The sequence below is a fragment of the Acomys minous genome (genome assembly GCF_964271855.1).
Source record: "Acomys minous genome assembly, chromosome: 18".
Taxonomy (NCBI): Eukaryota; Metazoa; Chordata; class Mammalia; order Rodentia; family Muridae; genus Acomys; species Acomys minous.
In genome coordinates this window covers 56,154,931-56,168,049 of record NC_140501.1, presented here as the reverse complement: position 1 = coordinate 56,168,049, position 13,119 = coordinate 56,154,931, and the positions used below count along the sequence as shown (strand labels likewise).

At 45.8% G+C, this 13,119-nt stretch overlaps 1 protein-coding gene across 2 annotated transcripts; it reads left to right on the top strand.

Moving 5' to 3' along the window:
- The first annotated feature begins 7,822 nt into the window (after positions 1–7,822).
- Positions 7,823–12,491, top strand: LOC311589209 (beta-defensin 43-like). Of its 2 annotated transcripts, none has more exons than XM_084767509.1 (2): positions 7,823–7,923; positions 12,190–12,491. In XM_084767509.1, the coding sequence occupies exons 1-2, from the start codon at positions 7,866–7,868 to the stop codon at positions 12,342–12,344; spliced, it is 213 nt and encodes a 70-aa protein (XP_084623635.1). In that variant the 5' UTR covers positions 7,823–7,865; the 3' UTR covers positions 12,345–12,491. The 2 variants fall into 2 exon arrangements, 1 of the variants encoding a protein (XP_084623635.1); XR_014776448.1 differs by lacking the exon at positions 7,823–7,923 and adding an exon at positions 11,887–12,101 and having other exon boundaries at positions 12,190–12,270.
- Positions 12,492–13,119: the final 628 nt, after the last annotated feature.

Genomic DNA, 13,119 nt, shown 5'->3' with positions numbered 1-13,119 from the left:
TAACATTGGCCTGTGGGCAAGCCTGTGGGGGGTTTCCTTTATTCATAGTGGAGGCGGGAGGGTCCAGCCCACTGTGGGCAGTGCCACCCTGCACAGGTGGTCCTGGGTTATAGAAGAAGGCAGGCTGGGCAGGCCAGAGTGCCGAGTTCCTCCAATGTTCCTGCTCCAGCTCCTGCACTGAGTCCCTACCCTGGCGTCTCTCAGTGACAGACAACGAGCTGTGAGCTGAAATAGACCATTTCCTCCCCAGGCTGCTTTTGGACATGGTGTTTTAGAAGTCCCAACTGAGACAAAGTCTATTCCTCTTGCTCCCACATACAGACCCAAAATTGACAAAAAACACATCTTATTGATCCAATAGCATCTTTTATACGTCTTCTTACCTTATGGGTTACGTGGTTATTTCAAAGTAGACAACTTTTGGGCTTCTTCAGGCAAGCAGAGCTTTACGTCACTGAAATCTCTTGGAATCTCATCAGCTGGAGGGATGCCAATGCGGGCCAAGGAGAGGCTGTTGTTGTGGTGTGTGTGTGTGTATGTGTGTGTGTGTGTGTGTGTGTGTGTACGTGCTTGTGCACTTAAGTGTGTATGGGTGCCTACAGAGACAAAAAGGGGGCATCAGATTCCCTAGAGCTGAAGTCACAAGCCATCGTGAGCTACCTGGGTCCTGGGAACCAATCTCAGGTTCTTGGTGGAAGAACAGCAAGGGCTCTGAGCCACTGAGCTAGTCTTCAGCTCCTCATTACCAAACGCCTAGAGAAAAATTCAAGTCTGAAACTAAAACTCAAAGAACACATTTCCCTAAAGCCCAAAGACATCAAAATATGAACAAATTAATGCCTGAAATGCAATTATCTTTCCCACACTGGAACCCAAATTTTTTATTAAATCGGGAAAGATTTTAGCGCTGTTTTCTTGATTCTTCATCAGAAAGATCCTTCAGTGAGTTGGAAAGCTTTAATTAATTCAGTATTGAGTCTCCTGTGGTCTTCACATTTCATAAAAGGATTAGATAGGGAAATGGGGACTGTTACAAACCAAGAAGGCCGAGGAGATGCCTCATTCGGTGAAACGCCCACCACACTAACACAAAGATCTGAGGTTAGAGCCTCAGACTGTCTAAAAGCCATGCATGGAGCCATGTGAATGTAAACCCAGTCTTGGGATAGGAGGCAAACAGGAGTGTCCTTGAAGGTCATTGGCCAGCCAGCCTCGCCAATCTGACATGCTTCAGGCTCAGTGAGAAATTCTCTCAAAACATAGACGTGGAGGGCAACCAAAGAAGTACCTTCTCCCACACATGCAGACTTATGCGTGTACACACACACACACAGTCACACCACACCACACCACACACAATAAAGAAAAATGAGATTAATTGAAAATTTAAATAAAGAGAAACAGCAAGATCAAAAGAAGGCAAAATAGAAGTTGCAGTGCTGTCTCCTGCAGCAAGAAGAAGCAAAGGAGGTGAGCCATCGATGGCATTCTGGGGTGAGTAGCCAAGGAACTCAGCAAGGAAAATATGGGAACTCCTATAGGCATATGCGATGGTTTGAAAGAAAATGGCCCCATAGGTCCGTAGGCAGTGACACTGTTAGGAGGGGTGTCCTTGGAGCAGGTGCGGCTTTGTGGAGAAGGTAGATGAGTAATGAGTGAACTTTGAGGTTTCAGAAGCCCAAGCCAGATGCTGCTCCCTGTTAACCTGGATGTAGGACTCTCAGCTCCTTCTCCAGCACCATGTCTGCCTGCACGCTGCCATGCTTCCTGCCCTGACTATAATGGACTAAACCTCGAAAATTGTTAAGCATCCGCAATCAAATGGTTTCCTTTATAAGAGTCGCTACAGTCATGGTGTCTCTTCGTAGGAATAGAAACGTTGACTAAGACAACGTGGAGACCTGGCATGCTGGCCATAGACTCACGACCAGGGGACTTCCCAGAGCTGAAGAAAGGGCAAGCGTAGTGAGAATTTCTTTGTGTCTTTAAAAATACATAAATGTTATGTGAATATGCATTTGTTTTCAATCCCAGGTGTGGGACACGGGGCTGCTTCAGATTGGCCACAGCAGCTGACTGTGATGTGTCTCGTGCTCTGGCAGGGGAGTGATGTTACCAGCTGAAGATGGTTGACGTTGGGAATTCTGGGGACTCTTGAGAGGGTTTAAATTCGAGCGTCCTGAGAGGGCCTGCAGCCTCTGCTGGTCCCCCCTGCTGCTGCTGTCCTTGAAGCTCCGGCTCCTGCTGCTGGGCTGCTGGTTGCCAGTTGGAGAGATCCTGACCAAGAAGATCAAATTTGCCCCCAAGGAACATGACGCCCCCTCATCAGCAGGAAGTATCCGAACAATATTCACGTCCCCTTTGCCCCCTCTAACCTTCTTTCTTTCCACCTAGTGTTGGCAGTTGGGAGGGATAGAGGTGGGTAGGCAGGTAGGAGACAGAACTCAATAAAGTAACCAAAAGGCCAGGTATGTCAAAGCGACTCCATTCCTTTGAATATCATCCGTCCTAGCTACAGGACAGTGCCATGCTCATGCCAGACTGATGACCAAACTAGGAGACCTAGAATCCTCACAGTAGCTCTGCCCCCAACCCGTGAGAACAGGCAGAGACACTATGGTGCTGTCTGCAGGAGTCACGGTGAGGATCCATTCTTCCTGAGAGAACAGTAATCTCAGGGTATGAGCATCCCTGGGATTCCTTCACATTTGCCCCAAAGCCTGAAGTCCCATAAACCTATATAGACCCACAAAGCAGAGCCCAATACAACATAGTGGCCCTGCAGTACAGCCGCAGTACAGTGGGAAATGCTGCTCCCCAAAACCTTAGGGGTTTGACCCCTGTGATCTAAAGCTGATCTCCTCCCTCCTGTACCTTCATCAAGGGCCAATGCCTTTTGGGAGTGTGCCTTCCTTACTGTGCTAGTAAACGCATAGGCACACTACAGGCGAAGGACTGGAAAGTGATATTCCATGCAAGTAGAAAAAAAAAAAGATGTAAACAGAAGTCACCACGCTCAATCAGCTAAAACAAATTTTAAATCCAAAACTGAGAGGGCGGGAGGGCAAAGGATGGATGGGGGGAGGAAGGGATAAAAAGATCAATTCAATATGAGGAAATAACAATTACATATATGCCCACCGCTGGAGTACCCAGTTACATGAAGCAAAGGGAAACATTGTTAGGGCTTATGAAATATAACTAAATATGGTGTTGCTTGTCAATGTGTCATGATTTGAAATTGCCAGGGAGATGAGCCTCTGGGCCCAGGTGTAGTGTGGTCTAACTTCCTCAGAACTGAAACGCCTCATCCTAGAGGGAAGAGGAGACTCGTAAGGCACAAAACTCTCATAATCTCTGTAAGACTCAGGAAGTCACCCGATCCATGAGGCCCCTAAGCAGAGGCGGCTGCTCTGTGGAACTGCGTGCTGGCCAAGGGGCCTCAGGCTCATGAGTCATCACTGATAGGCACCTGCACTTACTTACCTGCCCAAGGTCATCTGATATGACTTCAAGAAATGAAACCAGGCTCTGGTTGGAGGGACCACAGCACAACTGAGGCTGTGACAATTTTATTGAGAGCAATCGGATTTTTTAATACCTTTATCGGAATATAGAATATAACAGCAATTGCCCGGATTGATATGGTTGTAGTTGCCAGGATATGATGCTGACGTTTGCCAGCTATACGGGGTACACAGGAGCTGTCTAATACCAGTGGTCCTGTCAAGCTTCCATGTTTCCTTGACCACTAAGGATAAACACACAGAGAAACACAAAGCAGTGTGAACGCTTACTGCCTGAGGGAGTGCATCGGTCTCTTGGGAACTGAAAGGCACACAGTGCCCCAGGAGACAGGGACTCTACCCACCCTGAGAAACCTGTGACACGTGCCTCCCAAGGCAGCTGGGCCAAGCCAATGCCATGGTTCCCTGCACTCACCCATGCTGAACCAGGCTTTTGTGATGCCTCTTCGTTTGCACAGCAATGTTCCTATAAGCAAACTCTCACTCGTACTGTGGTACGCAACCTCAATATAAACTCATTGATCCACCAAGGGAGAACTGAGTGAAACTGTCCTGTTGGTCTGATGTCAGTGCTCTATTGGGTAAATAAACATTAGTTCCCCCATCGCCCAACAGAGTTGATAAACCATCCCCCTGACCTTACCACAGCGCACACCGAGAGTTCCCTTTCATTGGTCCACATTAAGGAAGGATCAAGATGGTAAGAAGTTTGGCCACAAATTGATGGACTATATAACAAAAAACCCCTTAAGTAACCTTGATAGCACTTAAATAGTGAAAGTATAGACAAATGGAAAAGTAAAAATATTGTGGGATATCTGTGACACCCGTTCTGTAATAGGTAAAATCACTATGTTTACACTATTCTGAAGGGAGGCTGGGCATGATTGCAGTATGATATATGCACGTTGGAACGGATAGAGGGAGAATAATTTATATAACTCCTGTACATTGTTTGCCTTGGCAGCACCTACACTAAAAGTGGACTCATGCAGAGATTAGCATAGCTCCCGTGCACTTAATATGCACGAGTCACCATAATTTCAGTGTTATACAGGAAGAATGAATGAAGAAATATTTGGTAGAAAATTAAAAATTAGAAATAGACCTGTCTTAGTTACCACTCAATCACTCTGATGAAAGACCGTGACCAAAGCAACTTATAAAAGGAACCATCTAATTAGAAGCTTGCTTGCAGTTTCAGGGTGTTAGTTCATGACCATCGTGGCAGGGAGCACAGCGACAGGTGGGCAGGCATGGTGCCGGAGCAGTAGCTGAGAGTTCACTCCTGATCTACAAGAGGCAGGCAGAAAGAGAGCAAGATTGGGCCAGCCTGGTGTGAGCTTCTGAAACTTCAAAGCCCACTCCCAGTGACACATCTCCTCCAGAAGGCCACACCTCCTCCAGCAAGGCCACACCTCCTCCAGCAAGGCCACACCTCCTCCAGCAACGCCACACCTCCTCCAGCAACGCCACACTTCCTAAGCCTTTCTAAACAGTTCCACTAATTGAGACCAGGCATTTAAACATATGGGCCTGCGGGGGCCTTCTCATTCAACTACCACCAGATCCTAAGAGGGAGAAACTCAATCAAAAAACGAGTAACCCAAAGATAGTAAGAATTTTTAAATTGTAGAGCAATACAATATATTTATTATTAGGTTGAGAATCTCATTGGTTTCCTGGTTTTCAAATAAAAATATACTATTTAACAATAAGGAAAACAAAAAACTACTGAGTAGGCTAGCTTTGCTGATATGTGCTTTTAACTCCAGCTCCGGGGAGGCAGAGGCAGGTGGATCTCTTTGAGTTCTAGGTTAGCCAGGACTACATAGTGAGTTCAGGCTAGCCCAGGCTATAAAGTGAGACATCGTCTCAAAAACGAATTAAATGAACAGCATAGAGTCAAAAGTTCACTCATGTATGGTATGTCTGTTTATACATATAAGAACCACTAGGAATTTGAACTCAGTACAAAGGTAAAGAAAGATGTAAAAGTCTGCTGGGTAAGTGAGTGAACACTCATTCAAAGCACAAAGATATTTATTTTCCCAAAATGACGAGGTGCGTGTGTGTGAAATTTAGGGTCGTGGTGGGGGGTGGATCAAAATGAGCAGGAATAAATAATTCTATGTTTTATTTTTAAGTATGAGGTTTTGAGGGTATCTGTAGGTATCCCTGGGTAAGGAAACACAACCTTTAAAGGCCACAGTGAAAAGAAATATGATAATGTGAATTTTTCATACCGTTGAGAAGGGAGGGGTGTGTAATTCTGAAGTATGTATTGCCTGCCTAGTGCCTTTTTAGCAAGCTACACTCAATAAAAACCGTGACTCCCCAGGCCAAGTTTGCTATCTGATAGTGAGTTATCTTCTTTATCCTTCCGCTATGACAGCGTGTGCTTGACGGCTGACGATGGCCCTCGGGCCTTTGAGGGAAAGCATTGTCAAAGCGCTCTATGTGCACCCACAGAGGCCCCCGGTGATCTGGCAACACCTGAGTGTTCATGCCCTTATAGCCAGAGTAGAATGGAGTTAGTCCTTTGAGGTCTGTGATGGCAGCCGGCAGCTGGGTGTCACACGGTGTTCCTGGGCTTTCAGGCAGGGAAACAGATTTTGATCGAAAATGTGAGAAAGTCACTAAAATCCCCGCTTTCAGTGTTCCATAGAAGGTTTCTCTTTCTCCTCATAAATTTGGTCAATTTGCCACATTAACTGTGCTGCAAGAAGCCAAGGGTTTGTAGATATGAGACTCAAACTGGTAAATTCCGTACTCACGATCAAAGAAGGTCAAACAAACGAAAACTCAAGCCGGACTGCCCTGGTTATCAACAAGTAGCACATACTAGCAAAGGCCTTCACAGAGGTCACCCTTTGAGCTTGGAGAACGCTGGAGAAGTGGGTGCCCGTGTGCCTCTGTTTCAGTCACTTAAGAAGAGGAAAGACCTGAACCTGGGCTTCGAGATAGACATCCCTAGAGCCTTCCTTCCCTTCGTTTGTCCTCTTAGTCTAAAATGTCCCCTTTTGGGACCTCCAGTCACATCTCCATCATCTTGCCAGTGGCATCTGCAAAGTCTCAGCACTGGGGGTGAACCTGCACAGATAACGTACCTACACATTCCGCCCACTGAAACCTCCAAACAGGGGGGAACACCCTAGTGAGCCTCGGCAGGAAATGAACTCCCATTTTAATGATGGAAAGTTCCCTAACTTACAATGAATCCTTCTGGATAGCTATGAAGATGGTGGAGAGACGGCTCAGCACTCGAGCCCTGGAGTTCAGTTCCCAGCATCCATGTCAGCCTGTTTACAACAACCTAGTAACTCCAGTTCCAAGGGAGCTGTCGCCCTCTTCTGGCCTCTTTAGGCACCTATACTCACAGGCACATTCCAGTACACAGACACACACGCTAGATTTTTGTTGAAATTTTAAAATTATAAAGGTTAATATCCAGATGGTGGCACACGCCTTTAAGCCTAGCACTTGGGAGGCAGAGGTACGTGAATCTCTGTGAGTTTGAGGCCAGCCTGGTCTACAAAGGGAGTCCAGGACAGCCAGGACTATAAGAGAAACCCTATCTTGAAAAACAAAACAAAGCAAACAAAAAGATTAGTATCAAAGATATGGACTCACTTTATAGTTTCCAAGGTTGGGGTGCTTCTGTAAACCTTCCCTGGGCTCCTCAGAATACTCTGGTATCCACTATGTTTGCCTCATCAGAGCCACTGAGTCAGAAATACGCTTGTGCTTCCATTCCATTCACTCTTGTGTTATATGTGTTGTCTGTCTTATAACATCTTAATTCTTCCTGTATTACTTCACAACTGAGACGTGCGAACAATTTGTGCTCACTAAGACTTTCAGTATAGAACTTAGCCTAGGTCTAGTTTCAAATCTGAGTGTCTACTCCCTAAAACACTGACAGATCTTCGCCATGTCACTTGTCAAGGGCTCCTCTTTTCCATTCCATTACCAGGGCATGAGGTGAGTTGGCTCTCTCTGTAAGTGGGGCCTCCCTTAACTCGCCCAGCTCCAGAGTCCAGGAGGCAACACAGACAGCAGGATGGCTCCCCACCTTTTCCCAGGACTCCGCCTTCCCTCCCTGCTGTGTGTTTACCACCTGTGCCCACACCCAGCGATCACTTCATCAATGCACTTAAAGTGAATGTGCGTTGCATGCTGCCTCCTGGTACAGAAGAGCCTCGCTGGAGCACAGAAATGTTCTTGCTATTGAAAGGTTCAATAACCCAGCAGCAGCTTGCCACACCACGGCCAAATACCCAGAGAGGCTCTTCTCATCCCAGCTGCCCGCTTCTCGCCCGGCCTCCCCACTCAGCCATGAGGGTCCTGCTCTCAATCCTGGGAGTCTTCACCTTGTTATCCGTAGTTCCTCTGGGTAAGACAAAAGCTTTTCATCCCAGGGGCATGAAAGTAGAGGCGGAAGAGAGGACAAAGTAGGTGAGGGATCTGAGGAGTCGGGAAAAGGAAAGTGGGCAGTTAGGAGAGGGCGGGAGAGGGCCGAACAGCGTTGTTCTGGGCTCACGGAGTGCTGCCTGCGCTAGGCAAAGGCCTGTGTTCTGTGTTTCTTTAACGTTGGTTGAAATTCCTGAGGTTTTACTAAGTTTGTGTGGGGGGTTATGTAATTTAGGAGTGGAGGTTCCACCCGAATTCATTTCTAATGCTTATCAGGAGATATTAAGTATATATGGGTGTCATTGTGACACTTTCATTCATGTACGAAGCGTTTGTATTTCAGTCAGTTGCTCGGCTTGCTCCTCACCCTTTCCTCTTCCCAGCTAACTTCCTTCTATCTCTGCCTTCATGGTTTTTGCTTTCTTGGGGGGAGGGGTTGCTTGTTTGTTTTGTTTTGATAGGGTGGATTCCCTTGGGTTTGGGGTTTTTGTTTTGTTTTCCATAATATAATTACATCGTTTCTGCCTTCCTTCTTATCCCTCAAATCTTTTCATATATCCTCCTTGCTCTCTTTCAAATTCATGGCTTTTTAAAAATTCAGTTGCTGTATGCATATTAGGAATGTATAAACTTACATAATACATATCCATAAATATAGCCTGTTTAGTCTGTGTAATGTCACTGACGTGTGTGTTTTCAGGGCTGAACATTTGGTATTGGGTAGCCAACAGTGTGCTCCTCCCCGAGGAAAACTCTTCTCCCACTCTTAGCATTCCTCGCTTGCCTGCGGTTCTTTGTGTAGGGTTGAGGTCTCCGTGGGTTTTCTCCCTTACACACTAGCACGTTCTCCCTTACACACTAGCACATTCTCCCTTACACACTAGCATGTTCTCCCTTACACACTAGCACATTCTCCCTTACACACTAGCTGTTGTCAGTGTCCAGCTCACGTTTAGGCAGTCATGTTGGCAAGACTATGCGTGCAGCTCTGATGCCCCTAGGAGACACTGTCTCACACCAACTCCCTGATCCTCTGGCTCTTACAATTTTTCCAATCCTTCTCCCACTATGTTTTCTGGGCCTTAGGTACAAGATGTTTCATAGGCTTATCCCTTGGAACTGAGCTCCACAACTCTGCATTTTGATTGGTTATGGTTTTCTATAGTGGTCTTTGCTCATGTCTTTTTTTTTTTTTTTTGCCTCTCTCTCTTTCTTCCTTTCCCACACGTGCATGCACGTGCCTGTGTGTGTGTGTTATGATGGTGGTAGTGTGTGTGTGTGTGTGTGTGTGTGTGTATTATGATGATGTGTGTGTGGTGTGTGTGTATGTGGTGTGTGTGGTGTGTATGTGGTGTGTTATGGTATATTATGGTGTGGTGTGTGTGGTATGTGTGTGGTGTATGTGCTGTCATGTGTGTTGTGTGTGGTGTATGTGCTGTCATGTGTGTTGTGTGTGGTGTGGTGTATGTGTTGTCATGTGTGGTGTATGTGGTGTGTGGTGTGTGTGTGGTGTATGTGGTGTGGTGTGTGTGTAGTGTATGTGTGTGTATGGTGTGGTGTGTCTGTGTGTGTGTGTGGTGTATGTGGTGTGGTGTGTGGTGTGGTGTGTATGTGTGTGTGAGTGATATAGATGCTTATTTTAACAAGTGTCCCACTGTCATTTATTCTCTGAACTATGACCATCTTTGCAGCCACTGATGCCCAGTGCATTGAGAAGCTTCTCTGACCAGCTCTGACAGCAGCACCAATCATTGGACATAAGCAGCTACTTAGAGGGTAGTGATGGGTTACTCATGGCATCTGAGCAGCAGCCTTCCATCAGGGTCTACAACTTCCCCAGCCCCTGGCTTTTGACCAGGTTTGCAGCACCAGATGTATTCACAGAGCCAGACTTCCTGTGGATCAGGATCAAGTCCCATTTAAAAGTGGTTGTTTGCCTGTGTGGCAGTCTTGCTGCTGTGGCATCAGGGGGCTCAGTCTGTATTGTTGTGCACGGAGCTTAGGGCTGAGTAAGAGTGATGGTGCTAACCCTCCCTGGAAGCCTGCACATCTCCTTTCTGTCCTGTGAGGGTGAGCCCGCAGGAGGAAGCTGCATCACTGGTCCAGCTTGGTGCCTTATGTCCGATGATGAAGGCTCGTGGCGTTGTCAGCATGAGGGTCTTACTATTGCAATCTGGAGGGCTAGCAACACCAGTTTCACCTTAATTATTAGCCAAATGCTAAGTAATCAATTTAATTTTCCAAATTTAGGTTTAGAATCTACCAGCATTATATAACAAATACATATATCTGAATTTACATTATAATTTATTATTGATTTGTCTTTTTAAATGCACACACTACCTAAAGTACATTTTACTAGCTACAATTAAATCTATCCCTGACCAGCCTGGCCTGGTGGTGCGCACCTGTAACCCCAGCACTCGAGGCAGAGGCAGGTGGATCCCTGTGAGTTTGAGGCCAGTGTGGTAAGTCTGGACAGATAAGTCCAGGACAGCCAAGGCTACACGGAGAAACCCTGTCTCAAAAACCGAAACTGAACCAAAACAAAAGTACCATAAAATTTACTCTTTTCAAGTTTTCCTTTAAGTAGTTCCAGTATATTTGTGAAGATATGCAGCCGCCAACACTATGTATTCTAAGGACGTTCACTTCCTTCCCCCAGCCTGGATGTCTCTCCCACTCTGGACTTTGAATATAGACGCCACAATACAACCTACAGTAAACCTATGGCCCGTTGCCATTGGTCTGGCTTCTTTCACTCAGAACAGTGTTTCCAAGTTCCATCCCTGCCTTGGTACTTCATTCCTTCTGTTACTGAAAATTGTCTCCTTGGTCCGAAGGGTTGGCTCGGTGGTTAAGAGTCCTGGCTGCTCTTCAAGAGGACCAGGGTTCGATTCCCAGCACCTACATGATGACTCACAACCATGTGTAACTACAGATGGTTTTGCTTAATTATGATAATCTTTGGTTCCATTTCTTTTCCTGCTTGATTCATTTATTTTTCTTTCTTTCTTTCTTTCTTTCTTTCTTTCTTTCTTTCTTCTTCTTCTTCTTCTTCTTCTTCTTCTTCTTCTTTTGGGGGGAGGGTTTGGGTTTGTTTGGTTTTTTTTGTTTGTTTGTTTGTTTTGAGACAGGGTTTCTCTGTGTAGCCTTGGCTGTCCTGGACTCGCTTTGTAGCTTTGTAGTTCAGGCTGGCCTTGAACTCACAGGGATCCACTTGCCTCTGGCTCCTGAGTGCCAGGATTAAAGGCGTGAGCCACCTCCCCCCGCCCCCCCACCCCCCACCCCCCACCCCCCACCCCCCCCACCGGGCCTGATCCATTTCTTTATTCATTCACCTGTGGACAGGCACATAGACTACTGTGAACGATCGGAAATAATTTTGCTTCAGGAATTAACCTGCTTTTTTTTCCCACCATAGGTAGAAATGTATAGTAAAAGTAAATAGTTCTCAGTGGCTGCTTCATTTACTCACTCTTTCCAGAACAATCCTCATTTGTCTGTAGTTAACATCTTCATGTTTTCTCTTGCATTCACTTTTAATGTTGGTTTCCTTACATTATGGGTAAGTTCTTCATTATTTTTCCTAAATCATAAACTCTTTTCAGCAATAAAAATAACAAATAAAGGGAGCCAGAGAGATAGCTCAGTGGTTAGGTGCCCTGGCTACTCTTGCAGAGGACGCAGCTTCACTTCCCAGAACCCACGTGACAGCTCACACCATCTGTTAACTGCAGCTCCAAGGCACGTGACTCCTTCTTCTGCCTGGGCACCAGGCATGCACATGATGAACAAAAATACATGTGGGCAAAAACATTCATGCACATCAAGTAAAAATTTAAAAACTAAATTAATACTTAAAAGTATAAATAACAAATTAAAGGGTCTGGAGAGATGGCTCAGCAGTTAAGACACTGCTCTCGCAAAGGTACTGAGCTTGACTGTTAGCCCTCTGTCAGGTGGCTCACAACCGCCTGTGACGCCAGCTCCAGGGCATCCAACGTCCTCTTTTGAACATCATGGGCACATGCTCACATGTGTCAGACAGACAGACAGACAGACAGACAGACAGACAGACAGACACACACACACACACACACACACACACACACACACACTTTTTTAAAATAGTAAAAAACGAATTCTTTTTTTAAAATGGTAGGTAACAACCACCCCCCAAAGGCCCCCAAGATAATAACAACAAATAAGCAATACAGTGAAATGTGGCTGTCTTCTCTTTCCAAAGCCAGAGGCTCCCTTGGGAACAAGAAGTGCTCTTCAGCGTACCTTCACTGCAAAATGAAGTGTGATGCCAACGAATATGCGGTCAAGTACTGCGAGGACTGGACCATCTGCTGTTTGGTAAAGAAGAAGGAAGTAAAGAAGAAAAAGATGTGGTGACAAGTTGAGCTCCATCTTCTTAGATTCAAGGAAAAGACACCGGAAGGATTGAAAAGTCCTTCGTTTACCTAAGAGCAAATAGTTTGACGAGTAAAAGGAATTCCATGATAATTACATGCTAAGGTGGTCACGTTGAAATAAACGCATGCTTTATCACACCTTACTGCCTATTTCCGCGTGTGTAGTTTTTAGCAGATTGTGTTCTCAGCCTTATACTCCATCATGTATACAAGGTTGGCCTTGGCAATGCTAGTCAAACTCAGTGGACTACCTAAAAACGAGGAGGAGGAAAAGGAAAAATGGAAGAATGACGCGGAAGTATTGGGAAGAAGGGCTTGGCGAGAGGGCAGGAGAAGCAGGAGAGAGGAGTGAGATGGATATGATTACACACTTATGAAACTGTCTTAAGAATAAAAAATTCTGACCTTAGCCAGGCGTGGTGGCGCACGCCTTTAATCCCAGCACTCGGGAGGCAGAGGCAGGCAGATCGCTGTGAGTTCAAGGCCAGCCTGGTCTCCAAAGTGAGTCCAGGACAGCCAAGGCTATACAAGGAAATCCTGTTTCAAAAAGGAAGAAAGAAAGAAAGAAAGAAAGAAAGAAAGAAAGAAAGAAAGAAAGAAAGAAAAAGAATCTGACCTTGGTCCTCCTGTAGGCACTTCTGGCTTTACAGGTTTCTGGTGAGGAGTCCAGTGCTCTCTAACACCTGTGTAAGAGTCAGGACCTTCCTTTCAGGCTTCAGTGCTTTAACTATCATACATCAGGGAAATTTCTTTTC